The 26584-nt window shown below is 44.6% G+C and overlaps 1 protein-coding gene and 1 long non-coding RNA gene across 3 annotated transcripts in view; one reads left to right on the top strand and one right to left on the bottom strand.

Annotated features, from left to right (window-relative positions):
* Nucleotides 1–26: 26 nt before the first annotated feature.
* RIPK2 (receptor interacting serine/threonine kinase 2) lies at nucleotides 27–26539 on the top strand. The gene is made up of 11 exons (XM_081116307.1): nucleotides 27–245; nucleotides 5059–5212; nucleotides 7420–7575; nucleotides 11350–11507; nucleotides 12185–12234; nucleotides 12903–13064; nucleotides 16558–16643; nucleotides 18273–18362; nucleotides 19394–19487; nucleotides 20992–21141; nucleotides 21660–26539. Exons 1-11 carry the CDS (start codon nucleotides 73–75, stop codon nucleotides 21995–21997), a joined length of 1611 nt encoding a protein of 536 aa, XP_080972433.1. The 5' UTR covers nucleotides 27–72; the 3' UTR covers nucleotides 21998–26539.
* Nucleotides 9271–26584, bottom strand: part of LOC308546855 — a 43188-nt gene continuing 25874 nt past the window's right edge. For both annotated transcript variants that reach the window (XR_013997411.1, XR_013997412.1), the window contains exons 2-3: nucleotides 13290–13369; nucleotides 9271–10648 (exon numbers count right to left, since the gene is read on the bottom strand). This is a non-coding gene — a long non-coding RNA (uncharacterized lncRNA). The remainder of the gene's footprint in view (nucleotides 10649–13289; nucleotides 13370–26584) is intronic.

Here is a 26584-nt window from a genome sequence, read left to right as displayed (position 1 = left end):
GGGCGGCCTGGGTCCGGCGGGCCGCGGGGGCCGTGCGCGCCGGGAGCGGGCCGCGGGGCGCGGCCGGGAGCCATGAGCGCCGAGCCCATCTGCAGCGCGCTGCCCGCCGTGCCCTCCCACAAGCTCGCCGACCTGCGCTTCCTCAGCCGCGGCGCGTCGGGCACCGTGTCGGCCGCGCGCCACGCAGACTGGCGCGTGCTGGTGGCCGTGAAGCACCTGCACATCCACACGCCGCTGCACGACAGGTAGGCGCCTGTCCCCGCGCGCTGCCCACGGCGGCGCCCGCCCGGCGCTCAGCGCGGAGCGCCGTGGGTGTCGCGGGCCTGGGGCCCGCCGAGCTCTGTCGTGGCCGAGGCTGGGCGGCCGCCTGGGCTGCTGCTCAGAGCAGAGCCGCCGGAGGCCCCTCCGTGCCCCCTGCGTGCCCCCTGCGTGCCCCCGCCAGCGGCGCCCGACCCGCGCTGCCCAGGCCGGAAGCTCGGAACGCCCGGCTCGGGCGGCTGGGCTCGGGCGCCGCGCGCACCGGCGGGGAGGCGAGGCTGGTTTCGGTTTCCAGCCGGGTCGCCCCGCGTCCCCCGCCCGCCCCGCCCCCTGGCGCGCCCCTGGCGGGCGGCCGGTGCGGGGCCCTTTCCTCCGCCGCAGCCCCGCGCGTCCCTGGCTGCCCGGTGTCGGGCCTGCCCGGCCCGGATCTCTGGGGAGACCGGCGACACCCCGAAGGCGGTTCCCACCCCGCGCACGCTACTCCCGGCCTCGTCAGCGCGGGTGCGGCCTGTTTACCCCGCGCCCTGGGCTCTGCGGGCAGGAGGGAGAGGCGGCCGGCGCCGGGGCCCAGGAGGAACCCTGGGCAGAGTGGGACTCCCGCCGTGGGTTTTCGTTCGAGTTTTGTGCCACGAGGCGGCCAAGGCAAGAAGGGGGTTCCCTTTCCCTCCTCACGAACGGCCTTCACGACCTGAAATTCTCTGAATGGGCAGGAAGGTAACTGTCAGGAAGCCGAGACCAGGGCTCCGGGGGCATCAGCACGTCCTGTGCGCTCCTAGGATGTGACCAGCGGCACAGTGCTCACAGGGGCTGGGCTGGGCTGATGTGACCAGCAGCACCAGTGCTCGCAGGGGCTGGGCTGATGTGACCAGTAGCGCCAGTGCTCGCAGGGGCTGGGCTGATGTGACCAGCAGCACCAGTGCTCACAGGGGCTGGGCTGGGCTGATGTGACCAGCAGCACCAGTGCTCGCAGGGGCTGGGCTGATGTGACCAGTAGCGCCAGTGCTCGCAGGGGCTGGGCTGGGCTGATGTGACCAGCAGCACAGTGCTCGCAGGGGCTGGGCTGATGCTGATGTGACCAGCAGCACAGTGCTCGCAGGGGCTGGGCTGATGTGACCAGCAGCACCAGTGCTCACAGGGGCTGGGCTGGGCTGATGTGACCAGCAGCACCAGTGCTCGCAGGGGCTGGGCTGATGTGACCAGCAGCACAGTGCTCGCAGGGGCTGGGCTGGGCTGATGTGACCAGCAGCACAGTGCTCACAGGGGCTGGGCTGGGCTGATGTGACCAGCAGCACCAGTGCTCGCAGGGGCTGGGCTGATGTGACCAGTAGCACAGTGCTCGCAGGGGCTGGGCTGGGCTGATGTGACCAGCAGCACCAGTGCTCGCAGGGGCTGGGCTGATGTGACCAGCAGCACCAGTGCTCACAGGGGCTGGGCTGGGCTGATGTGACCAGCAGCACCAGTGCTCGCAGGGGCTGGGCTGATGTGACCAGTAGCGCCAGTGCTCGCAGGGGCTGGGCTGGGCTGATGTGACCAGCAGCACAGTGCTCACAGGGGCTGGGCTGATGCTGATGTGACCAGCAGCACAGTGCTCGCAGGGGCTGGGCTGATGTGACCAGCAGCACAGTGCTCGCAGGGGCTGGGCTGATGTGACCAGCAGCACCAGTGCTCGCAGGGGCTGGGCTGTGTAGTTGGTCACAGGCTAGTTCCCCACATAAAGTGGGAATGATAAATGCACAGACCTTGGGCCCGTGTGGAAAATGTTTGCCTTAGGGGATGGTTCCTGTTCTTATTTTAAGGACTAGCCCTCCTCCATGGCTTGGTATCTGCCCCCAGAGGACCTTCCCGGCAACCTCCCAATTCTTCATGAGTAGATGGGGCTGACTGGCTGTTCAAACACCCTATAGAAGCCACGGTGGTTTTTTGGCTGGTAATTTGCGTGATATGTCTACAGAAGCTGTATTTTACATTTTTAGTTTCAAAAATATAAAACTCTATTTTTAAACATTTTGGCTTTTTCTGTTTTCCCACTCGCTCAATCTTCCCCAAACCTGACTTGGAGAACCTTCCTTCTCTGATCATGCACTGGAAGGGAAAACACAGGCTTTGAGTCCCGCAACTGCAGTTCAAACCTGACTCCACCCGGCCACTTGGGGTGACCACAAGAAAGTGATGAGTTGACTCGAGCCTCGGTGCCCTCATGAACGAAGTAGGGATTATGAACCCAACTTTAGGGGCCGACTGTAGGGTGACAGTGCATATAAAGCAGCTGACACACAACAGATCAAAATAGAAGACAGCCCCGCACCCGTCCGGGAGGGGGAAGAGAGTAGCAGATGCCACCGAGACCTCCCCAGCGCGCTGCTTGTCTGTGGTTCTTTCTGAGTCTCCAGGAATCTCAGGTCCATCCTCCGTCTCCCTGCCAGCATGCTGCCCAGTAACTGTCTTGTTGCCCTACATCTCTTGATGGGAATACAGAACTGTCTTAACGCAGGGAATATAGGTTTATTAAAACAGGTCTCACAAAACTGACATGATTGGTGGCCTCCCAGTTGGGTAGTAAGTGGCTGAAGAACAGAGTGTACCCTCTTCTAAATCTTCAATTTTAAACGTATCAATATATATGTGATCCTTTATTCAGAACATAAATGACTGAGGCTTTTTATTTTTCTTTCTGTTTATTTCTAAAGCAGCCCTCACTGTCTGGTCTGGGATGTCTGTTGCTTTTATTGCAACAGCCATTCATCCAGAGCTTGGGTGGTTTAAGACCCAAATAATCACCATCACCAACAGGCTTCTCCTGGAGACGGCTCTAGTTCTGTCATTGCTGCTGCGACACCCATTCACCCAGGGTGAAAACTGGTCACATCTGCAATTCCCTTCCTTTTTCTTTTGTCCCTGTAGTCAGTCATCAGCACAGCTGGGTGAGCCTTCTAGAAGGCTGGTATTTTTCTTTCCATTTCCACTGCGACCTCTAGTTTCAGGCTTTCGCTGCTTCACACCTTGACTAGTAGTATAGCCAACACCTGACTTTACACTCTCCCTTCCTGCTGATCCTACATCCTGCTGCCGAGTGAATCGTAGAAGTTTGTTCTGCTCATGTCATTCCTCTGCTTCAAAACCTGCAGTCACAACTCAAGAGATGAGCAAATGGAGTGTAAATGCCCTCGACTGGCTTTACGGCTCGGAGACATGGCCCTGCCTGCCCTGGTCACCTTCACTCCTTTCACAACTCTCACAGCCTGACTCACATTAGACAGCTGGCCATTCTCCATACATAGCCCTCATGTGAGCTTCCTTGAATACATTTGATGTGTATCCATTAAACACCTACTATGTGCCAGGCACTGTTCCAGGTCCTGGGGATACACTGATGAAAAAGGCAAGGTCCCTCTCACTTCAGGGGCCATGTCCGTCTTGGATGCCCTTTCTCCAAATGTTGAAGTTCTATCCGTCCTTAAAGGGCAGAGGGTTGAAACCCATCTCTCTGAAGACTGTGATGACTCCCTGAACCCAAAGTTGACTCTTTTCTCAGTTCCCACAGTCCTCTATTTATTCATTTACTTTTTTTTTTTTGGTGGCACTAATCATATTCTGCCTTATATTTTAGTTATCTTTTTTATTTGCTTTCTATATTTTTAATATAATTGTAAACACTCATGTACCGCTTAAGAACTGTGTCATTAGATTATTCTATTGTGCAAACATCTTAAAGGCACGTACACAGACCTGGGTGGTGTAGCCTACTGCACACCTGGGCGGCATGGCAGAGCCTCCTGCTCCTGGGCTACAAGCTGTACAGCATGTTGTTGTATAAAACACAAGGTTAAGCCACAGGAATTTTTCAGCTCCATTATAATCTACAGGACCACTGTCCTGTACAGTCCATGGACTGCATATCTGACTGATATTTAAAGTGTTCTACATGATGACTTGATATACATGCATTGTGGAAAGGTTACCAAGTCAAGGTAATTAACACATCCAGAGAAGACATACATATGGCCAACAGGTATTTGAAAAGGTGGTTCAACATCACCACCAGGAGAATGCAAATCAAAGCCACAATGAGTGTTTATTTTTCCTAAAAGATTTCTGGGCAACTCAAGAGTACAGCCTGTGTTTTTCCCATCTTTATAGTCTCCATAATGCTGAGCACAGTTCATTCTTAGTAGAAGGTCCATATTTATTTTGTGTATGAATAAGCAACTGGACCTGGACCCAGAGCTGCCCCCGGCATCTGTCAGAAGCACTCGCCTGTTCTCAGTGCTCTTTTCCTGGGTTCCAGAGTATAACTTCTAAGTATTATTGACTCTCATGCAACTGTCACCTAGTCATTTAAATCTACACCATTTAGATGTTTTAATATTCAGGGTATTTGGGAAATTTTTACATGGTATATGCAACCATAAAATTTAAAATAATCATCTAATCAAATATGATCATTTTAATACAACATAAACATAACAGTTTAATTAATTCACATCAGCCGTTCTAATGTAGACTACAAACTCACCCATTGTGTTCTTTCCCTTTCCTAGAAAAGTACCATAATGATAACCTAGGCGTAGCACTTTTTTCTGTCAGTGGCTTATAGAAGTTTTTTGATTTGTAAACAAACCTGTAGACTATATAAGGTAGGTGTTTCCCTACTTTAAAAACAAACAAAAGGACAAAGAAATTGCATAATTTACAAGAAGTCAGAAGCTAATTACTGAGAAAGTCCAGGCTAACTTAATATCATGGGCATGATAATTCTGTATTTTTCATTACTTTAAAATAATTATGTGTTGTTTTTTCTAGTGAAAGAAATGATGTCTTAAGAGAAGCTGAGATTTTACACAAAGCTAGATTTAGTTACATTCTTCCGATTTTGGGAATTTGCAATGAGCCTGAGTTTTTGGGAATCGTCACTGAATACATGCCAAATGGATCCTTAAATGAGCTCCTGCATCAGGTAAGCACTGTGGTTTCCAGGGGCTGGAACTCCCTTCCGCTGCGGTGCTGTGGCCTCACCTGTGATCAGGTTATTGGGGGAGCACACGGGAGTCGAGTGAGAATGAGGAGCAGCAGTGGCGGCACTGACGCTTTGCCACCCGTGGCTTCTGAGAGAGCATGGAGCCAGGCCTCGCATTCTAAGGGACCTGCTTTGCTCAGGCTCCTGTTCCTGAGTTCTGCCCTGAAGCCCAATACCTCACACAAACCCACAGTGTGTGAGGTTTGTGCAGTCACCACAGCAGAGAACGTACTAAATGTTGATAATACCAGTTCATGAAGTTCTAAATTATTGGCCAAATAAATCCATCTCTGAGTACCAGATGCATTAGCTTTTCCATAATCGGCAGTGGCACGAGCCGTGTCTTTTTTTCCTGCAAGGTACCAGTTACTCTGGCCTTGGTTGTGAATCCCATCAGTAAACAAACTGGGGGATCCTCATTCTCAAAATAGGTGTACTCTTCTGTTGTTTGCTTGAGTGGACAGTATCTCCAACCTGCAGTTTTGTTCAATAAATCTTTAAACTACTCAGTCCATTTAGCAAGGGTGGTTTGGTTAAAACTTGGTGTAAAATCCAATTACTGGATGCTCCTGAATCCCGATCCATCAGTGTTCTGTAGGTGAAAAGGGAGAGTGGGGGACCCTGGCAGCCGCAGGTGAGTGACACCTCTTTGATTCAGGACACAGCACATTCTTTGTACGACGTGAGCATAAAACAGGATGGGGTCAGTGTGTGAGGTTTGTGCAGTCACCACAGCAGTCAAGATGCAAATATTAATCCAGCACAACTTTTTTTCTTTCTGAAAAATAAGTAGGAATTCCAGTGCTTTGTTCCCATACCTAGGACCCCAGTAGACATTCTGGCACTCAGATGTGGAGCCCTTTAGGATTCTAGAGCCTCCTGCAGGGGAACTGCTGACTCCTGGAAGGAATCATGACCAGAAGCCCTCATGTAACACTACAGTGCAGAGAGGACTTCTCCCCCCTTTAAACTACGTAATTTTAAGAAAAGTCACCTTTCTACAGATTAAAAGATTCGGTCGCTCACGTGGACGGGGCTCTGTATGTACCAGAGGAACTAATGTTCAACATGAGTATTTGTGTTTCTTTGGCTTCCTGTATTACATTAATTAGGGTGGGATTTATCTTGAAGCACTCCTCCACCCTCACAAAAGATGGTTGAAATAAAATACAATGTAAACACAAAGTATTCTGACCCACTTCCCTGCCAGGTTGGTCACTGAATTATAAGCTGACCCATTTGCAGCAAAAGTTTTAGGACAGTTTGGAGCTTTCAGTAGAAGCAAACTGCTTCCTGTCACTTAGGAAAATGTACCCAGGAGCATGGTACCTGCCTATTCACTGGGGGATCATGCTAAAATACTTAATTCTTCTGAGCATACTCATTCTCCTAAGATGCTGCATTAATTTTTATGTTCAGAAAACATTTATTTTATGAAAGTTCAGATGGATATCGCTTGTACATACCAAGAAATATAAAACATTGTTTTAAATGTCTGTATTTTAGATGTTTTATAAATAAAATGGCCTTTGTCTCCTTCATAAAAACAAAGCTTAAGGCTAATTTTTCAAGTTGTAATGCAAATTAATTATATGATTAAAAGTATGAGATATTAATGCTTAGTCAAAAAATGTCATATTTTAATAGATGCAATGATTATAATAATAAATTATGGCTTTATATTAATAGAGAAATTAAAACACTAATTTGAATGAATGGCTTGGTATGCACTAGAAACATTGTGTTTGTGTGTGTGTGTGTTCTCTTGTGCAGACGCAGAAGCTACCTGATATAAGCCATAGAGCGGGGAGATGGGTGTGGGTGTAGGTATATGTGTGTGGGTATTATACAGATTTCAAAGTAATTGGAACTGCATCAACTGAAGAAAGAAGACCCAATATCCTGTAGTTACAGTACCAACATAAACTAAAAGGGAATAAATATCAATACCATAAAGTTATTTTCTCTAAAAAGTGAGGAAAATAAAGATACAAGGATATCAATGTCAGATTGATACTATGTAATAAAAATGAGCATATGTTTCTACTTTATACTACATTTTCTCATGGAATGTTTAATTTTCTAAGAGTAAATATAAGGAAATTTGGCACTGACTTTGGTTTTGTTTCTTTGTTGCATATGTGAAGAAAATGGAATATCCTGATGTTGCCTGGCCGCTGAGATTCCGCATCCTCCACGAAATTGCACTGGGCGTGAATTACCTGCACAATATGAACCCTCCTCTACTGCATCATGACCTGAAGACTCAGAATATCTTATTAGATAATGAGTTTCATGTTAAGGTAATTACTTTTTTAAAAAGTTTATGTGTATCCATGCGATGAATAGCTTTGAAAAGGGTTATTTTTCCACCTACGAACTCAACCTCTCTGCCTTTTCCATGGCCCCTAATTCTTATCTGCAGTGTCCCTTCTTCCTGCTGCAATGGCTTAGTCATTCCTGGGACCCAACTACAGTACAAAATACAAAGTCATTATGTTCCTTTTTTTTTTAATCCTTACCTGAGGATATTTTTTCCATTGCTTTTCAGAGAGAGTGGAAGGGGGAGAGAGAGACATCGATTGTTGCCTCCCACACACGCCCCAACCAGGGCCAGAGATCGAGCCTGCAACTGAGGTGCGTGCCCTTGGCTGGAATCGAACCTGGGACCCTTCAGTCCGAGGACCTACGCTCTAGCCACTGAGCCAAACCGGCCAGGGCAAAGTCATTACGTTCTTAACTGAAATTGTGGAGCACACCTTTCTTTACTTCTTATTTTGAAATTTGTATAGATTCACAGGAAGTTGCAGAGATGATACAAAGAGGTCCCATGTGCCCTTCACCCAATTTCTGACAATGGTCACATGACACATAATGACAGTATAATTTCAAGGCCAGGAATTTGACACTGATGCACGTATGCAGTCCTGTGTCACTCTGTCACCTGTGCACACTGCCCCACACCACAGAGAGCTCTCACGCAGCTCTTTCCAGCCACACCCCCTTCCTGGCCCCTGGAAACCACCCATCTGTTTTCCATATTTGTAATTTCTTCATTTGGAGGATGCTTTATAAACAGACTCATACTGTGTGTGACATGTTGAGAGTGGCTTTGTCTACTTAGCATAATGCCTTTGAGAACCAACACGCTGCTACTTGGAGTAGCCCACTTGTTTAACCACCCGCCTGTTGAGAGACTGGTTATTTCCAGGCTTTGGCAGCCGCTATAAAGCTCCCATGAACAGTCCTGTGCAACTTTCTGATTGAACATCAGTCTTCATTCCTCTGGGATAAATGCCCAACTGCTTGGTCCCATGGTAAGAGTATGTTTAGTTTATTAACTATTTTGTCCAACTATCTTCTGGAGTGGCTGTACCGTTTTACATTCCACTAGCAATGTGGAATGAGACCCAGCTTTTCCACACCCTCGCCCGCATTTGGTATTACCGCCCCAGCTTCTATTTGGGCTGTTCTAATAAACGTATAGTGATATCTCGTCATGTCTTAATTTGCATCTCCCTAATGGCTAATGATGGACCCCTTCTCATGTGCTGTGTGTCATCTATCTGTTCTTTTCAATGAAAGGTCTCTTTATGTCTGAAGCCATTTTCTAACTGGGTCTGGGGTTCTGTACCGTCAGTTTTGGGGGTTTCTGTACCATCAGTTTTGGGGGTTCTGTATGATGTCTCGAGGGGAGCCCTTCATCAGATCTGTGGTCTGCAGTTATTTCCTCCTTTAAACAGGGCCCTTCACAAAGCAAAGCTTTTCCTTTTGACCAAGTCCAGCTGGCCATTTGTTCTGCCAGGACCATGCTTCTGCTGTCATGTCTACGCCCTGGGTAATGAAGATTTTCTTCTGTGTTGTCCCTCAGAGTTGTATAAGTTTATGCTTTTGAGTTCATGTTATTACTCTGAGCCAATGATGGCAGAGGAAGAGATGCAGTGACTTCAGTTACCCTTCACCTAACCGACGGCAGCAATAAAAGGTAGTTGCTGAGTAGTTAATACTAAATGTAACTCATTTTATTTTTATAAATTATTTTGCTGCATTTCTTACAATAATACACGTAGTTGAAATTATTGTAAATATAAAAAATGTTCAAAGAAAAAAGTAATAGGGAAGTTGGAACAACAGAGAAATAAGTACAAGAAATGTGAAAAAAATTAAGTGAAAAAATTAACCTTCCCCTTCCTCGAATAAGATGGGGGAGGAGGGGAGGGAAGCAGTTGCTGCCCCCGTCTTGCTAGAAAGAGACTAGGCTATGGCATCAGTTGTGGAACCTCAGCTAGTCCCTGCATCTTCCTTGCAACCACCCTTGGCCTCCAAGGCAGACCCTGTGACAGGGGAGCCTCAGCATCCACCCTGGAATGACTGTGACTTTCTCCTGTGATCAGCCAGAGCTCCTTCCCTACAGCTTCTGCCCAGGTCTACTCTGTGTAATAAGTGGAGTCGGTCCAGTTCTGCCTCCACAGAATAGCCCATCCAATGCTTGAGGATGGCCATAGCCCTGCCCCTCACACTCTGTTATGGCTTCTCCCTGCCAAACATCCCTGAGTCCCCAACCAGTTTCCTTATGACCTGGTTTTAATCCCAGGTGCTATCTAGGTGAATCTGTGTCCAATCTCTTAAATTTTGACCCTCAGAACTGAACAAAATACTCTGTCATTGTGGTCTGACCACTGTAGAGTTGACCTGAAGTGTCATGTACCCTAGTCCTAAATACTTCACTGAAAAGTTTCTTAGTCATTCAGCAGCTTTTGGGGAGCAGCCATATCCCAACACTCAGATTGGGCTCAGTGTCAACAGAAAGCCCTTCGAGTTTCTTTCTTGGTACTGTTGCTTGGCCATGTCTCCGTATCACGTGCTTTACAGAACCCTTTCTAGACATCAGTTTTATCTTGTTAGACCTAAGCGATCAATTCACCCTTTAAGGCCTTCCTGAATGTTATTTCTGTGTTCCAAGGATTGTAGTTTCTTTCCCAGCTTTGTGTCATCCTAAAGTTTAGCTAGTGTTCTGTCTCTTCGGGTTGTGATTAAGGTAGTGGCGCAAAGCTCCGCTCAGAGCTTCACTCTAGGGTGCTGAGAACCTTCCGTGGGTCCCTATCAGCCCACTCCCTCCCTCCCTTTTTGGGGTGGGGCCATATTTATCTCAAATTCATCTACACAGCAAACAAACGATTTCTTCTGTTAAAACCAGTAGAAGTATAGAGCTGAATAACTGAAGCAGCAGTGTCCTGGGCAGAGCGCATCCCACTGTGCGTGCTGACTCTGAATTCCTGCAGTGGGTCTCAGGAACTGACCTTCAGTGCCTTCCAAGGTTTCCCATCCTCTTCTGTCCACTACATATTGTTTCTGCTCTTATATTTTGTCTTCCATCTTAAAAAATAAAGTACCTTTTAAATATTTAGTGATAAGATACACTAAACACATGCAGAATATATACTAGTGACATAGAACTGTGAAGGACACATCAGAAGCAGGAATGTCTGGCCCCAGTAATTCTTTAGGTGCTCGTTGTCACAGATAAATACGCTTTATATGAAACGATTCTACTGCCAACAGACGGGGCTTTTTTAGAGTAGGCATAAGTCGTATAACAACGAACTATACACTGGGGGATTCTGCTTTTCGGAATCCAAGGATGCTGCTGTAGAGCACTGTAAATGGGAACATGTAAACCCGAGGGGTACCTGCACCTGCGATGCTCCCATGGGAAGGGTAGGTTAGCAGCTCTGGGAGGTGCAGGTGGATTGGAAAAGCACAGGCCAGGAAGCTGCTTGTCATGAACAGTGTTCAGTGGATATGCTCATCTAGATTATAAGGAAAATACTCCTCTTTCTTTTTCTAAGTCTCCCTTTAGAAATCTGTAATATTGAGCTAAACTTCAGGTCAGTGTGTATTGCTTCTAAAGTCACTGGGCTCAGAATATGGAATCCAAGAAACTGGTGGAGTATGTAGAAATAATAAGTAATATACACAATATTTATACTGAATACACATAAACGAAGATGATCGATTCTTGGATTTGTTTAAAGAGAAAGTCCTGAGATTCAGTCACTCACTCTTTCTCCTCACAGATCGCAGATTTCGGTCTATCGAAGTGGCGCATGATGTCCCTGTCACAGTCGCGAAACAGCAAAGCTGCGCCAGAAGGAGGCACCATCATCTACATGCCCCCTGAAAACTACGAGCCTGGGCAGAAATCCAGGGCCAGTGTCAAGCATGACATATACAGGTGCAGTGCACTACTCTGCTCAGAGTTAACGTGCCTGAAAACAACACTAGAAAATCAGAATTTTGAGGCTACATTTCCAAGTGTGATTTTCAGTCTTCTTTTCCTGAGTGTGGGGGAAATAAGTTAGAGCCCACAGTGAGAGCATTTCAAGTTAAAGGTGCTTCAAGCCACTTTCACGCCCTTGAAACCATTTTAAAGCACATCTGCTGTCCTGTCAATTTACACTGTAACACCCAGGTTTTATGACATGACTTTGATGTGGGGTAAGGGAGAGAGAGGGGGAGAGCGTGGTTCACATCTGTCACAACTGAAGAAGACCGTCAATAAATAGGGCTCTGCATGACAGACTTTTTTATTGCTCTATTTTGAGTGAATAATAAAATCATATAATTAGAGGGTACAGCTTACCTAGGTGTTCAAGAATGATTATTAAATGATCCATAAGTTATTTTTGTATAACTTCAAATTTTTATAACAGTAATTTCCTAATTTTCAGTTTAAGATTAATTCCCTTTCAAAACAAACTGAATATTCCTCATCTTGGTTGTATATGCTGATTCTTTATACAGCAGCTCACTACCTTGTCACCTGCAAAAACAGTACCTCCACAGTCAGCTTTTAGACCTTGTATTATAGTTTACTATGATAAGCTAGTGTGTATATTTTATCTCCAACAGCTATGCAGTTATCACATGGGAAGTCTTATCCAGAAAACAGCCTTTTGAGGGTAAGTGTGTTCCGGCCTCCTGTTGGGATGATGTCCTGTTGGTGGGCCACACGCAGAACTCTCTAAGGCTCCTCTTGGGCTGAATCTGCCTACCGTTCATTTTGTGGAAAACACACTACAAAACATAACAGCTCACCGCGAATCCCCTGTACCCTGAGACGCATACTAGATTCAGGATCAGGAAAACTAGACCCTAATTCTTGCTCTGACAGTTATTAGCTCTGTCATCAAGCTACCAAGTTTCTGGAGTCTTCCTTTTGTTCTCTGTAAAATGAGAATCTTGAATTCCTATTTCTAAGATTCATTCCAGCTATAAAACTCTTCTTACCAAAATTTAATTAGTGCTCCTGGCATAAAGACCATCAAACACTAAAGAATAATTCTTAAATTTTCTGAAAATATATTTACTTTGAGGATTGTATAAGTCAGCTTGCTGTGCAACAGACAACTTCAGAATCTCAGCAAGACAAGACAATGGTGTAAACTCCCCATGGAGAGCCAGACAGGCCTGTGGTGGCTGGGCTATATATATTCCTCTAACAGAAAGGGGGCAGTGAATTAGTCCTAAGATTAAGAGTCCCTCATTTCCACCTGGTTGGTTTTAGAATGCATTTAGCATATTGGATCATAAAAAATTTCTAATGAATGACATGCATTTGTTTCGACAGAAGTAACCAATCCTTTGCAGATTATGTACAGTGTGTCCCAAGGACACCGGCCAGACACTGGTGAAGAAAGCCTACCACCTGATACACCTCACCGAGCACAGATGGTCTCACTCATAGAAAGTGGATGGGCCCAGAACCCCGATGAGAGGCCGTCCTTCCTCAGTGAGTGCACACCTTAGTCTGACCTGAATTACAGAGCAGTGACGTGCTGTGAATAAATGTTCCCTGACAAGAGAGAGGGCAGGCTCACAGCTGTGTTTATTCCCCTCGCTGTTGTGATGCACAGGGTCACACTTCTAGAGCAGAAATGAGAGTCCCAATGGAAAAGGACTCTGACGGGGTAATGATTCTGTTCTCGTACGCCACAAACATTTCCTGAGCACCTACCTTGTGCCGCGTACTGAGATGAGCACTGGGAACAGAGCCGTGACCAAGACTAAGTTGCTAGATTCCTGGAGCTCACCATCCTAGTTGAGAAAGCAGAAAAAATAAATAAATAACCAAGTTAAAATTGTTAAAGTCCTAAAGGAAATAAGCAAGGTAACAGTAGTTAAAGGAGGGGAAGGAGCCCTAGGAACAAATGTTCGGCATGAAATTGAAAGCTTGGAAAGGAGGCAGCCTTCTAAAGTTAAAGGGAGTGTTTCTGGCAGAGAACACAGCAGGGCAAGGCCCTCAAGCTGAGAGGAAAGTCTATTTGAGAGGAACAAAAAGAAGGCCTGTGTGGCTGGAATACAGTGAGCAAGGAAGGGAGCAACGTGGCATGAGCATGGAGAGGGAAGGAGAGGCTGCCCTCTCATAAAAAGCTGGGCATTTGTTGCCAGTAAGTGGGGAGCCATGGAGGTGTGTTGCAGGGAGGCGCTGATCTAATGCGGGTCTAGCAGTCACTCCTGTGGCTGTGCGGAGTGGAGGCAGAGGCCAGCCAGGAGACTCCCCTAGTCAGCGTGCTAATCCAGAGACAGAAGGTTAGAGAGAATGAAGGTTTACCAGAGGCAGTGGATCATCACCTAAATGCAGGCGCAGGAGGAAGTGTTCGTGGCCTCAGGTTAGGTAGCGTTCGAGGATGTGACATCCAGTGTAGGACCCATTAAAGAGTTGATAATAGCACTTCACAGAAATGGGGAAATTTCGCATTTCAAAGATTAAAAAAAGACAAGCCACAGACTGGGAATATTCATTCCAACTAAACAGTGAAATACAGTTCTCATATGCTCTTGTTTGAAACTTGTTATAATTCCTCACACGCTATCAGCAGATGTGACCCACACAGACAAAAGCCCCCAGTAATTTTCAGAGTCCTGAGCCCTAAAGGCTTGAGAGCTGCTGTCTGAGATGATAATCCTGGCATCTTCATGTCTCCAAAGTGAAACTCTCCTTGAAACTTTCCCTCTGGTGGTTTCTAAGACTCAGGGAATACTATCCTCTCCTCCTCAGTCTTTTCCCCCACTGACTGTCTAACGTCCGAACGCTCAGAGCTCGAACACGGTCCTGGGCACCTTGCTCTCCCCCCTCCCAGGCGTGGCTTTGTGTGCCACTTGTGTTAGTGACGCTGGGTTTACATGTGGGGCCCGGCCCCCCGTGAGCAGCAAGCTCATTTTTGTCGTGGTAACAGCAGTAACCATGGTTGCTTCCCCCTGTTGGCTGCCAGTCCCCAGGCTGCCTGTGTGAATGTTTTCACGTCCCTCAGGTGCCTACTGTGAGTGGAACTGCTCAGCTTGTGGTAAATTTATCTTTCATTTTTAAAAACTGCCAGACTGTGTTCCAACGTGGCTGCATCCTGCTGTTCCCATTCACAACGCGGGAGGTTTTCCACGTCTCTGCATCACCGTTGACACCTGCTAGTGTGTCTTTTAAATCACAGCTATTTTAGTGGGTACAGGTGATTTCTCACTGCAGTTTTAATTTGCATTTCCCAGTGACTGATGACATTAAACACACTTTCACGATAAGCTTTTTATCCATTTGCATCTCCCCTTTGGTGAAATTTAATTTTCTGCCCATTTTTAAATTGGGTTGTCTTATTAAGTTGCCCAGAGTTCTTTATTCTAGATGTATGTCCTTTAGCAGACACATGATATGCAAAAACGTTCTCAGTATGTGGCCAGTCTTTTCATTTTTCTTAATAGTGTCTTTTGAAATGTAAAAGTTTTCAATATTTTGAAACTCAATTATTAATTTTTTATGGATTCTGTTTTTCATGTCATAGCTAAGAATTCTTTGCCTAACCCAAGGTCAGGAAGATTTTCTGTATTTACATTTAGGAGGTGCGTGCAGGTTAATTCTGCATGTGGTGTGAGGGTAAGAGTCTAAATGTATCTGTTTCCAGGTGGCTATCCAGCTGTCCCAGCACCATTTGTTGAAATGACTATCCTTTCCCCACTGAACTGCCTTTCAATTCTGTCAAAAAGCAACTGACCATACTGTGAGGGTTTAACTTCAGACTCTCAGTTCCGTTTCTGTTCCATTGATCTATGTCTTTTTTTCCCCCATCTCCCTACTCCCATCCTTTTGCAACCACCAGCTTGTTCTCTGAATCTATGGGTCTGTTTCCGTTTTTAGATTCCACATATAAATGAAATCATATGGTATTTGTCTTTCTCTGTCTTACCTATTCCACTTAGCATAATATCCTCTAGGTCCATCCATGTTGTCTCAAATGGCAAGATTTCATTCTTTTATGTGGCCAAGTAGTATGTATTCCATTGTGTAAATGTGCCACGGCTTTATCCATTCGTCTGTCAGTGGACACCTAGGTTGCTTCCATATCTTGGCTAGTAGAAAAAATGCTGCAGTGAACTTAGAGGTACGCATATCTTTTCAAATGTGTTTTTGTTTTCTTTGGATAAATACCCATAAGTGGGATTGCTGAGTCATATGGAAGTTCTATTTTTAATTTTTTGAGGAACCTCCATACTGCTTTCCACAGTGGCTGCACCATCTAAATTCCCACCAACAAGGGTTCCCTTTTCTCCACATCCTCGCCAACAGTTGCTATTTGTTGATTTATTGATTATAGCCATTCTGACAGGTGTGACTGATATCTCATGGTTTTAATTTGTATCTCTCTGATGATTAGTGATGCTGAGGATCTTTTCATGTATCAGTCATCTGTATGTCCTCTTTGGGGAAGTGTCTGTTCAGATTCTCTGCCCATTTTTCAATTGGATTGTTTGATTTTGGTGTTAAGTTGTATGTGTTCCTTATATATTTTGGATATTAACCCCTTATCCAATAAGGGGATATATCATTTGCAAATATCTTCTCTCATTCAGTAGGTTGTCTTTTCATTTTGTTGATAGTTTCCTTTGCTGTGCAGAAACTTTTTAGTTTGATGTAGTCCCACTTATTTATTTTCACTTCAGGAGACATATTAAGAAGATATTGCTAGGACTGATGTCCAAGAGTTTACTGCCTGTTTTCTTCTAGGAGTTTTATGGTTTCAGGTCTTACATTTAAGTCTTTAATCCATTTTGAGAGTATTTTGTTTATAGTGTATGTATGATATCTTTATGCCTGTAACAAAGGCTGTTAAGACAGTTGGTGGTTGTCATTAGTGGGGGAAAATTGACTTAGGGCCTTATTAGTTAAATATTAGCATTTATATTATTCAACTTAATGATTAGATACAATCTGAACTTTAATTTTTTTTCTTACTTAGAATGTTTAATAGAACTTGAACCAGTTCTGAGAACATATGAAGAGATAAGTTTTCTTGAAGCTGTTTTGCAACTAAAGAAAACAAAGGTAAATAAGTTGGTAAATGAAATGCTGGAAATCAGACTTTAAACAGTTACATATTAGTCACACAGACTTTCAGTTTGGTTTATAGTTCTTACCTGTACACTTTTCACAGGCTACAGGTACAGGCTCCAGTATTGGGGTGGAGAGTCTATCAGAGACTGTAAATGTTGTCCTTTTGTCACAAAAGAGCTTTTCCATGCCATTCCAATGGCCACCTCCAGATTTCAGACATTTCCAGAACTCCCATATATTACACTTAAATGTAAAATGTGTCATGAGTACCAGTGTGTACAATGAGTTCCCTAGATCACCTAGAGTTTGAAACCTACGTTATTCCCACAGCTTTACTACACTCAGGGTAGGAGCTTCTGGGTCCATGCACCTCTCTCTGTCCAGTGTTCTTGGGCTTTCCTGAGATTTAAGTTAAGTTGTAAGATTTTTATTAAAAATTGAGGCCAAAATATGTAGTTTTAAATTGCGTTTTTCTTTTTTGTTGTCCTCTCTTGGTGTTGGTTGCATAGACCACAGTATCGATCGATATGGGCCCAGCATAGTTGTCTTACTCATGCACACTGGCTCTTGCAGGTCAGAACTGAAGGGCCCTAACACTCAGGTTTTGTTTAACTTAACAAAGTCATTCAAAAAGCAACTGTTGTCCCTAAGGGAACAGAGCAGGTGTAGTTTAGCACTTGCTGGGTTTCCTGATACTTCTGAGATGTGATAATAAAAATCATTAGCCAAACTCTTAGTGTTTACTTATCACTAAGTGACATTGCTGCTGGCCTCCTGCAGTTTGCCGATCGATGGACATAACCTGTCGTTTAGAAGGGACACGCGTAAAGGAAAAAGCTGCCCTTAACCCAGCTAAAACTTGATGGTGACAATGCTAGTTAGTGCCTGAGTGTTTTAAGGAACTAAAGAGGAATTGTGTTAAGTCTTTGAATAACTTCACTGACTTCCCTGCTTCTGAGTAGGTGCAGTCTTTTCCAGAAAATTCCAATTTCTCAACTTCTCAGTAGATACAAACTTCAGTAACATTTCTTTTTGCTTTATCTTTTCAGTTCCCTTTTCTTTCCTCATCACTTTTTCTTCTAAGCAAAGGTGGATAGAAGGGCCTGTTTTCTTGGTTTTAAACTAGAAGAGCACCGTTGTGGTTCCTTTTTGTCCCCAAACAACTTTCACATTGGGATCTATATTTAAAACTGTTCATTTTTAGAAGTTTTGGTTTTTTAAATAAAGTAATTTAAAGTATATATATTTAAATACTTAAATATCATTTAATAATAGCATTACTTTCATGATTGTTTTTAACTTGCTATATTGTTTTCACTTGGAGTTGTTGTATTTTTTAATTTAAAAAAAATCCTTGTATCAGTTCTGTGAAACTCGTACGGCAAGAATATCATCTCCACCGTACAGGTGTGATAATGGAGGTGTGTGGACATTAGTGACATAACACCCCACAAGGCTAGCTAACGGCGGGGCCAAGAGTAGAATACAAATTTAATAAGATTTTTTCATAAAGAAATTTCTGAAAACAGAGGTCACCACTTAGGGTATGTTGTTTTGTTTATTTTACTCACATAATTTCTTAATCACCCCCAATTAAAATACGTACATGTCTTCACTCAGTTACAGAGTGCTTCGAGTACCCTTCACTTATGCGGCAAGAAGAAAATGGAGTTACCTCTGAACATCTCTCTAAATCATGCTCCACAAGAGGTAAACAAAATGATGTTAATAAACTCAAAATGTGAGAAGACTATGAAAAATCATTTAATCTAACTCCTTTTATCACCGGGAACCCAGCCAGGGAGGTTCCAGGTGCTGCCAGGTAGCCATGGCAGCCCCAGATGCAAGCACAGCTCTCCCAGTTCTAGTTCACTGTTCATCTCCTCAGAGCAGTCTGGCTTCCTTGTGTGGCACCGACTTCTGCCCCTGCCACTGATCTGTGATGAATGACATCCAGGGTAGTACCAGGCCAGTCCTTGACTACAGTCCTGCCACTACACTTACGCCTGCCTGTCCTTTCCTCTTACAATGATTAATAACAGGGAAATGCCATTTGTGTGACCACCCACGAAGAAAGATTTCTTTAGTAGCAGTCACTCAGGCTTATCTCATATTGGTCACTTCTTTTAAGAATGTGTGTTCACTTCACAGATTCGGAAAATAAAAGTGATCCCTAGAGCACAGCACATGGTCTCTGAGTCACCTTCACGTACACGATCTCACTGGATCTCTGAGCCCACACATGCACACTTTTAGATAGTACAGATATCAGAAAAGTACTCGAGAGCCAGAGGCTTGAAATGCCTTGCCAAAAGTGAGTCTGTAACTCCATGATGGAGCCAGGAGGGGGCCCAGCTCTCCACCACTTCTGCATGGACCCTTCCATGTGGATGGGACCTGAGGCACTGAGAGTAGGCATTTGCTCTAAATCAGTAGGTAACCAGATTGGCAAATTTCAAATTTCTCATCAACTGTTCAGAGCATCTAAGATCATATAGCAAATACTGGAAAAATAATGATTTCTAATTTATATTTAATTATTGTGCCCCCCATCTGAGCTGACAAAAAAAATCAAGTTTTTTTGTTTATGTGATGTATTTGTTTCTTTACTTTTGTAAGGCATAATCTGTAGTTTTGACTCTGTTTATAATATGCTAAAAGCAAGCACTATTTAAAAATTAAAGCTGTGTAACTTTAAAATGAGTTTTCATTGACCTACTCGCTTGTCCCGTTTACTTCAGGAATCATGTGGATCCTCTCAGCTTCCTAAAAGTGGTGGTTCTCCCGGAACCTCCAGGTTCCTGTCAGCTCCTCAAGACAACGATTTTTTATCTAGTACGTACGTTTTTTAGTCAGTATGATTTGGAATTTTCCATTTTCTTTCAAGATGATGTTCTTGGCAAACAGTCATGGTTTGTATGGAATGTGTCTTTCATTTGCATTCATAGCTCATGTTTACAAAGGGACAGAGTACAGATGGTCTAGGATGTTCAAGAAATCCACTCCAGTATAAAAGTGGATTTGTATAAAAATGTTAGACATTATAGAAAAGCATAAAACAATCTCTTATGAGAAAGAGGAGCAGTGTGTGTGAGTGTCCACAGTGTGGGACAGAAAGTGATTGATGCAGGAGGGAGGTGGACACAGAGCTGTGGTATTTCTGTAGGAGAAGAGCGTTCTTCACAGGCACTTTCACAACAGCCTGTGAGGGAGACTGCCTCATTTTACAGACCTTTAAGATCAAGATTTCTGGATCACACAGATTGTAGCTGGCAAATCCAAGACTGGAAGCCAAGTCTTTGATAAAATTTTCATGCCGTTTGACTCTACCATGTGGTTATCATGTAGTTACACAGGGTGGACATTCCAGGCAGAGGCTCAGCAGCAAGAAAGCACAGTGAGCAGTCGGGATTCGTGGAAGAGGGGGTTGGAAGGCGAGGAAAGGCAGTAGGATGGAGCCCAGCACCAGGCTGCGCTGTCGGGGGCCTTCACATGGGTAGGGCGCAAGCACAGCAAATTTTTGAGCAAGAGAGTGACATGATGAAATCCTCTGCTTTAGGAAGGTTCATCCTGGCCAGACTCTGTAGGATATTTTGGGAGGAAAAGGAGATGAGGTGGGGAGACCAGTTAGGAGACTTTGGTCTGTGCTATAGCACAGCTGAGAGACTAGGAGGCCTGATCAGAGGACAGGAAGGGAGGAAGTTGTGCCAGGTGTGTGGACACTGATAGGACTTCTCACTTGCAGGAGGGAACAGAGAGAGAGGTGGGACTGGGAGAACATCAGTGCCATTAACTGAAGTAGGTTTTAGGGTTAAGATGAATAAGTTTTTAATGGTTTTTTTAATTTGAAGTGCTCAGCAATGTATATGAGGGTGAGGTCCAGTTGGTTGCTTAAAATGTGAGACTGAGGTTCCATGAAGTCAGAAAAGGTAATTACATGGACTTGGGAAGAGAGGTGACAGCTGAGGCCCTGAGGCTGAACAGGATTCCCAAAGGGGAGTGTAGAGAAACACGTCACATGCAGAATCAGAGGACACTTCCAACTGCGGATGGTGGGGATAGGGAAGGAGAACGGGATGCTATAAAAAAGTAAAAGTCCATGACTTGTAATTTACATCCGACAGACGAGCACAGAGTATGGTAGGAACACTGAGTATAGACCCTTTTCTGTTCTAAACCACACTCACTTGCAGAACTAGGTCTATGCGCCAGCTTGAACAGCAGTGCAGAATGGCAGACACTGAGTACTGGCCTCTGTATGATCTGTGTTGACACCTAAGCTAACATAACAGGAATAGCTGAGGGATATCCTACCCCCAATGAAGATGTTGTTTTTCAGGAAAAAAACAGGACCCCTCTACCCTGCTTCACCTCCCGGCAAATCATAGCTGGGACAACATGTCTGCGGCTCAGACAGCCACCTTCTGTGACCACAAGACCGCCCTGTGTTCTTTAGCAATAAACCCACTCTCAGCTGTGGGAAATTCAGGTAAGTTTCGGCTGTGAGACGCTCACCACTCTGCTCATAGGCCTGCCACACCGTGTTGTCTTCACTTCCTCAATGTGACACATACATTCTTAGCCCCAGCACACAGGAGGGCTGACGTGCAGTCACACTCAGTGGTGGTCCTTCCACGAGCATCCCTGGGGGGGGAGGGAGGCTAGGAGGAGGTGTGACCTAATACATTACTAAAGGCAGAGTAGTTTTTATTCATCTAACAAATGTACAGGTATCTTTCATACATTTTTTAAAAACCTGAAAAATGGCTTTGCCCCCAGGATTTATAGCATATAAAAAGGCAGTGCTTTTTCTGGGAGGGGACGGGAAGAGATAACTCAAATATCTGAATATTTTCTGAAAAGCAACAGCATCCCTGGAAATACTGGTTTTCCATGTTAGCACAATCAGTAAAATGAGGTTTGATGCCTCATCATTTCTTTTCCATCTGCTTTTACTCCTCACTATGTATCTGTCCTCACCTTTCAACTGTCCCTTGCTCTGTCCAGAGCGACCGCAGCCTGGAGTGGCCCAGCAGTGGATCCAGAGTAAAAGGGAGGACATTGTGAGCCAGATGACGGAAGCCTGCCTCAACCAGGTGCTGGACGCCCTCCTGTCCCGGGACCTGATCATGAAGGAGGACTATGAACTCGTCAGCACCAAGCCCACCAGGACCGCAAAAGTCAGGCAGTTGCTGGACACCACTGACATCCAAGGGGAGGAGTTTGCCAAAGTGATAGTGCAGAAGCTGAAGGACAACAAGCAGATGGGCCTCCAGCCCTACCCAGAGACGCTGCTCGCTTCTCGGTTTCCGTCCTTAAATTTATTTCAAAATAAAAGCTTGTAGGTGACTCTTTTTCAAGAAGAAAAGTTAGTTTATTAAAAGGCATTTTATATTTCTGTGGTCCTGATCAGACTGTCACTGTGAAGTCCATGTGAGTATTTGTAGCTCTAATGAAGTTTCTCCTTCAGGTAAATTTTATTTTCTGTGACATTACAGTATTTTTAAAAATTAAAATAGTAGAAAGTTTGCATTTGCTACATAGTTCAATTTTTATCTCTCTCGTTAACTGAAGCTATTTTTTCTTTTTATTTATTTTTTATTGATTTTAGAGAGAGAGAGACATCAATGTGAGAAACACCAATTGGTTGCCGCCCTTAAGCGCCCCACTGGGGATTGAACCCAAAACCTTTATTTGGTGCATGGGACCATACTCCAACCACCTGAGCCAACCACCCGGCCAGGACAACTGAAGCTGTTTTTTAAATGTAATAATTATACGCTTCCTGTACCTAGGGATGTCTGTTGGTGTTGGGTGTTTCTCGTGGAAGTGTCTTCACACTCACTGTTTGTGGATTATTTATTATGCATCTGAGATGCAGCCTGCTTCTTGCAGTGTCCTTTATACTCACACTAGAGAGAGCACGGTCTTCAACCCTCCTGTCCAGCCTCACATCCTCTCCCAGGGGTGTGTGCTAAACTCTGTTGTCCAGATTACATTTTTAAATGTTATTAATGGAATTCTTTTTAAAAATTGTCTCACAGGTAAAACAATACAAAGTATATAAAGAAAAATATTAAATCTTTCAACATGTGTTTCTACCTCCATTTCTGACCTCAACCAACAACCTCAGCGTGAACAGTGTGACTGTCCTACCCCCTGCTTCCTGCTCACCTGGGGGAGGGCGTTCCTTCCTTCATCATTCCAGCCCTGTCCTGCCCGTGCACCGAGTTACGCTGCGGCCCGGTGACACAGAGCTCTCATGCATTCTTCTAACTGCTACACATCATCAGGGTGGCTTTTTTATTTAAGATATAGTGCGAGTTCTTTTTTGGTTAATTAGGTTACGTCACCACGTGGAAATGTACAAGGAAAATGTTTATTAGCAATGTCAGCAAAAAGTGTGACACCAGACAAAGCTGAAAGGATGAACTTCTAAGAAGAACCATAAGCATGGTATGGAAACAAATAAAAAGCAGAGACGACCGGACGGCGTTGAGGCAATTAAATATTTTGTTAAAATTATAAAAATACATATTTTAATCTCCGTTTTGGAGCTTGACATTAACCTGTGGTATCTCATTACTATGCCTCTGAGAAATGTGGAAATTAATATGGGAAATGGAAACTACATGAGTTATCTATTATTATACCTATTATTTTTTGAAGTGTTGGGATAAAGATTTGAGAAATAAGTTGAGAAAAAAGCATCTTCTTTTAAGGTTTTCCCCTTTCTATATACATATTCTAAAAAATTAATTACTTTAAATCTTGGTCGTTTCAAATTGGCCTTTATGTCGGTTTGATGATGTGGTGGTCTGACTGGTAAAGTGAACTTTGCCCTGTGGTTTTCATTCTGCCTAGTTCTAAAAACCCAGCCTTCTAACCAGTCTGTATGCATACGGTGCATGCATACCAGCCACTGTCTCCCATAATTTAATACGAGGCACAAAATAAGATGATACCGAGGGTCCGGGTGGATCTGCAAGCAGCCCTCATCCCTAGTAGAGCTGCTGCCAGCTCAGTGGCCAGTTTTCATTGTAGTCCATGTTCAGTGACAGTGATGTTTAGGGAAAGTGTGACAGGGTGTGCTGAGTCTATCCGGTCAGGAGAGAAGCGGGCCTGGTGTAGAGGAGAGGCTTTGGAGTGTCTCTTTAGTGGTCGTTCAGTGGAATGAGCTGCAGACGACGAGAAAGACGTGTCTTTGACATCATGTCTCCCAAGGCGCTGTGCAAGTATGGCTGGAGCAGATGGGCTGGGCTGCCTCGGTGGTCTGCGGACACAGCACTAAGCAACATTTGGGTGCTGTGATAAGAAAGTTCTTTTCAGTGCTTTCTCGAGCCTCCTGATTAAGTTAAGGAGAATGTCACAGCTGCGCTGTCACCTTTTAACCCCCCTTGTTAACAAAAAGAGAACAGGCTTCAGGCTCAGAACTTCGGAAACAATACTTAGCAGGAATTTTTCATTTTTTAAAATTGTATTTTGTTTGAAAATGACCTTCTATATATGACAAATGGTAGTTTTCTATGTATAATATATAAAGTTTCATTTTATAATATTGAAATAAAGACCATTTGAGGTACTGAGTTGCATGGGTCATACCTGACTGTGCCATCACTCATAGTAGGAGGGCAATAGGGTAAGATTGAGTTGCTCTGGGAAGGGACCACAGAGTCTGTAACCATCTCTTTTAACCAGAAATGTTAGAGGACACTGAGGGTGGCATCTTCACACTGTGTCAGGACAGAGCCACCATGGTGAAGGCCACAGAGCAGCTGCCTTGGCATTGCTGGCACGCGTCAGAAATGCAAATCCACGCTCACCTCAGATCTCTGTGTTGGTCTCTGGTGGTGAGGTCCAGGAATTACTGTAACAAACCCTCCAACAAGGATGCAAAAGTTCCCAATCCCGTGTTAAAAAACATAGTAGGATTGTGCATGAAATAATTCCTTTTTAGTTCACATCTGTTTCCTGTGTCTGGTCACTCTTGTCTTCAGAATGAACAGTCTCAGAACAGAGGTCTGATTAGGAAATTTAACAGTTTTTTGCATCCAACTTGAATTCCCGAAACAACGTTGGTCATGCTTTGTATTTTAGAAAAACCACTTGACCATGGTAGTCAGACCCATAGAATAGAATCTACAACTCACCTTTTCAGAAAGAGGTTCAGAGGGACAGATACTGAGTGATGACCACAGACACAGAGCTGATGGGAAAGACAAGGGAAAAGCTGACGGCTAAGGCCCCAGGGATGGGACTGGGCGTCCAGAGGGACTTCCAAGTGGCGGGGCTGCTTTTCATTTCCCTCCTTTGTCATGAATCCTCTTCCCGCCTCACCCACCTCAGTCGAAGACTCAGTTTTCTAATTTAGGTAGAAAAATTACAACCCGCTGGGAGAAAGGAGAAGCAGTAAGCGCTCACATTCGGCCACCCTCACAAGCAGCTCGTAGTCTGTGGAAATGTTTCCTCTGAAAAGGCACCTCCCACTGAGCCTGGTTCCCTGGCTCCTGGTCTTCTCCATGGGGTCATGTTTCCTCTCAAACAATCCACCTTTCCTCTAAAAGCAGAACTCCTTTCCTTTGCCCAACTATCCCTTCTGGTCCTCTTCCTGGGAAGCATCTTAACTGCCTGTAGTCTTGTTCCCAGGATAGTTCGTAACCCTTTAAAACCTGATGTCTCAGAGTGAATAAGTCTAGGTGGAAAGGGACAATTACACGGTGGGTAGGCCTCAGATTCCTCTACACTGAGGACGTGAAGCAGATGTGTGTCTCGTGCTCAAAATTTCCACTGATGGCGGGATCTGCTGCCATTCAGGCAGTGCCCTCATCCCCAGACAGGCTGTCAGGCAATCTTTCCTGGGCTGGTTCGAAAATCGACTTCTGTAGTTTGTATCCTCTGGTCCTGGATCCAAACCTTGGGACAGAGTAAGCAGTAAATCTATCGCCTCCCCACATGGCGGCCGTTCCTGAATTCCCAAGCAACCCTCCTGTTTCTAGTGACCTTTTATCTGCTTCAAAACAATCCCTTCTTCCAATGGCTGTTTAAGAGGCTTGGTCTGTGTTCCTCTAAAGATTGGTGTCTGTCACTGACACAATGCTCCAGTCCAGGGAGGTCTCGCCAGCGCAGTGGGATGCCTCCTCTGTATAACTGCAACACTGAAAGCCCATTTACCAGTAGTCACACATTGCTGTTGAACGGACATCTGTCAGCTAAACACCTCTGGCTGCCTGTTTTTGCCTTCTCTCCTTTTTATAATCAGAACTGAATTGGGTTTCAGGCCCACATATAACACACTGCCCTTGTCCCTCTTAAATTAGTTTTTCTAACTTCATCCCTAGTTCCAGTCATTCGATATCATTTGTTTCCTAAATCTGGGATCTCCCAGTTCATCATCCACAAAGTCTACAAAGTGCCTTTCGTAATTTCATTCAGGTTACTAATTAAAATGTTGAGTGGTGCTGGGCCAAGGATAAAGTCTGCAGAATGCCACAGGCTTCCTCCCTTCAACATGACGAAGCTCAATTAATCGTCAGTGTTTAGGCACAACCATCCCCAGTCACTAGTGATTATGATCAAAAATTTTTAATGTGTTGGACATATTATTCATCATTAAAGAATATGGAATCTCTACGTTTAACCAAAATCATCTCTATTTCCAGGTCAGTTTTTAAAGCATTGGCTTTTTTTTTCATCTAAGATGTTATTTCAGTGTAAGCATGTTATTTTTTTGCATGCTTTTTTGAGAATATTAACATATTAAAAAGACCTGTCTCCTCTCCTTCCATACAAACAATATGGTATTGCTCAGCTCTGCCCATGAAATCCAGGTGCAAGGCACAGTGCCCACAAACCTCATGATTTAAGGATACCAATTGTATAAAGAATCCCCAAATTCAACGTCTGGACAAAAACCTTAGAAAATTAAAGAGTAA

Source organism: Miniopterus schreibersii (genome assembly GCF_964146895.1).
Source record: "Miniopterus schreibersii genome assembly, chromosome: 17".
NCBI lineage: Eukaryota > Metazoa > Chordata > Mammalia > Chiroptera > Miniopteridae > Miniopterus > Miniopterus schreibersii.
Note: the sequence above shows the minus strand (reverse complement) of the source record. Positions and strands in the feature narration are given on the sequence as shown.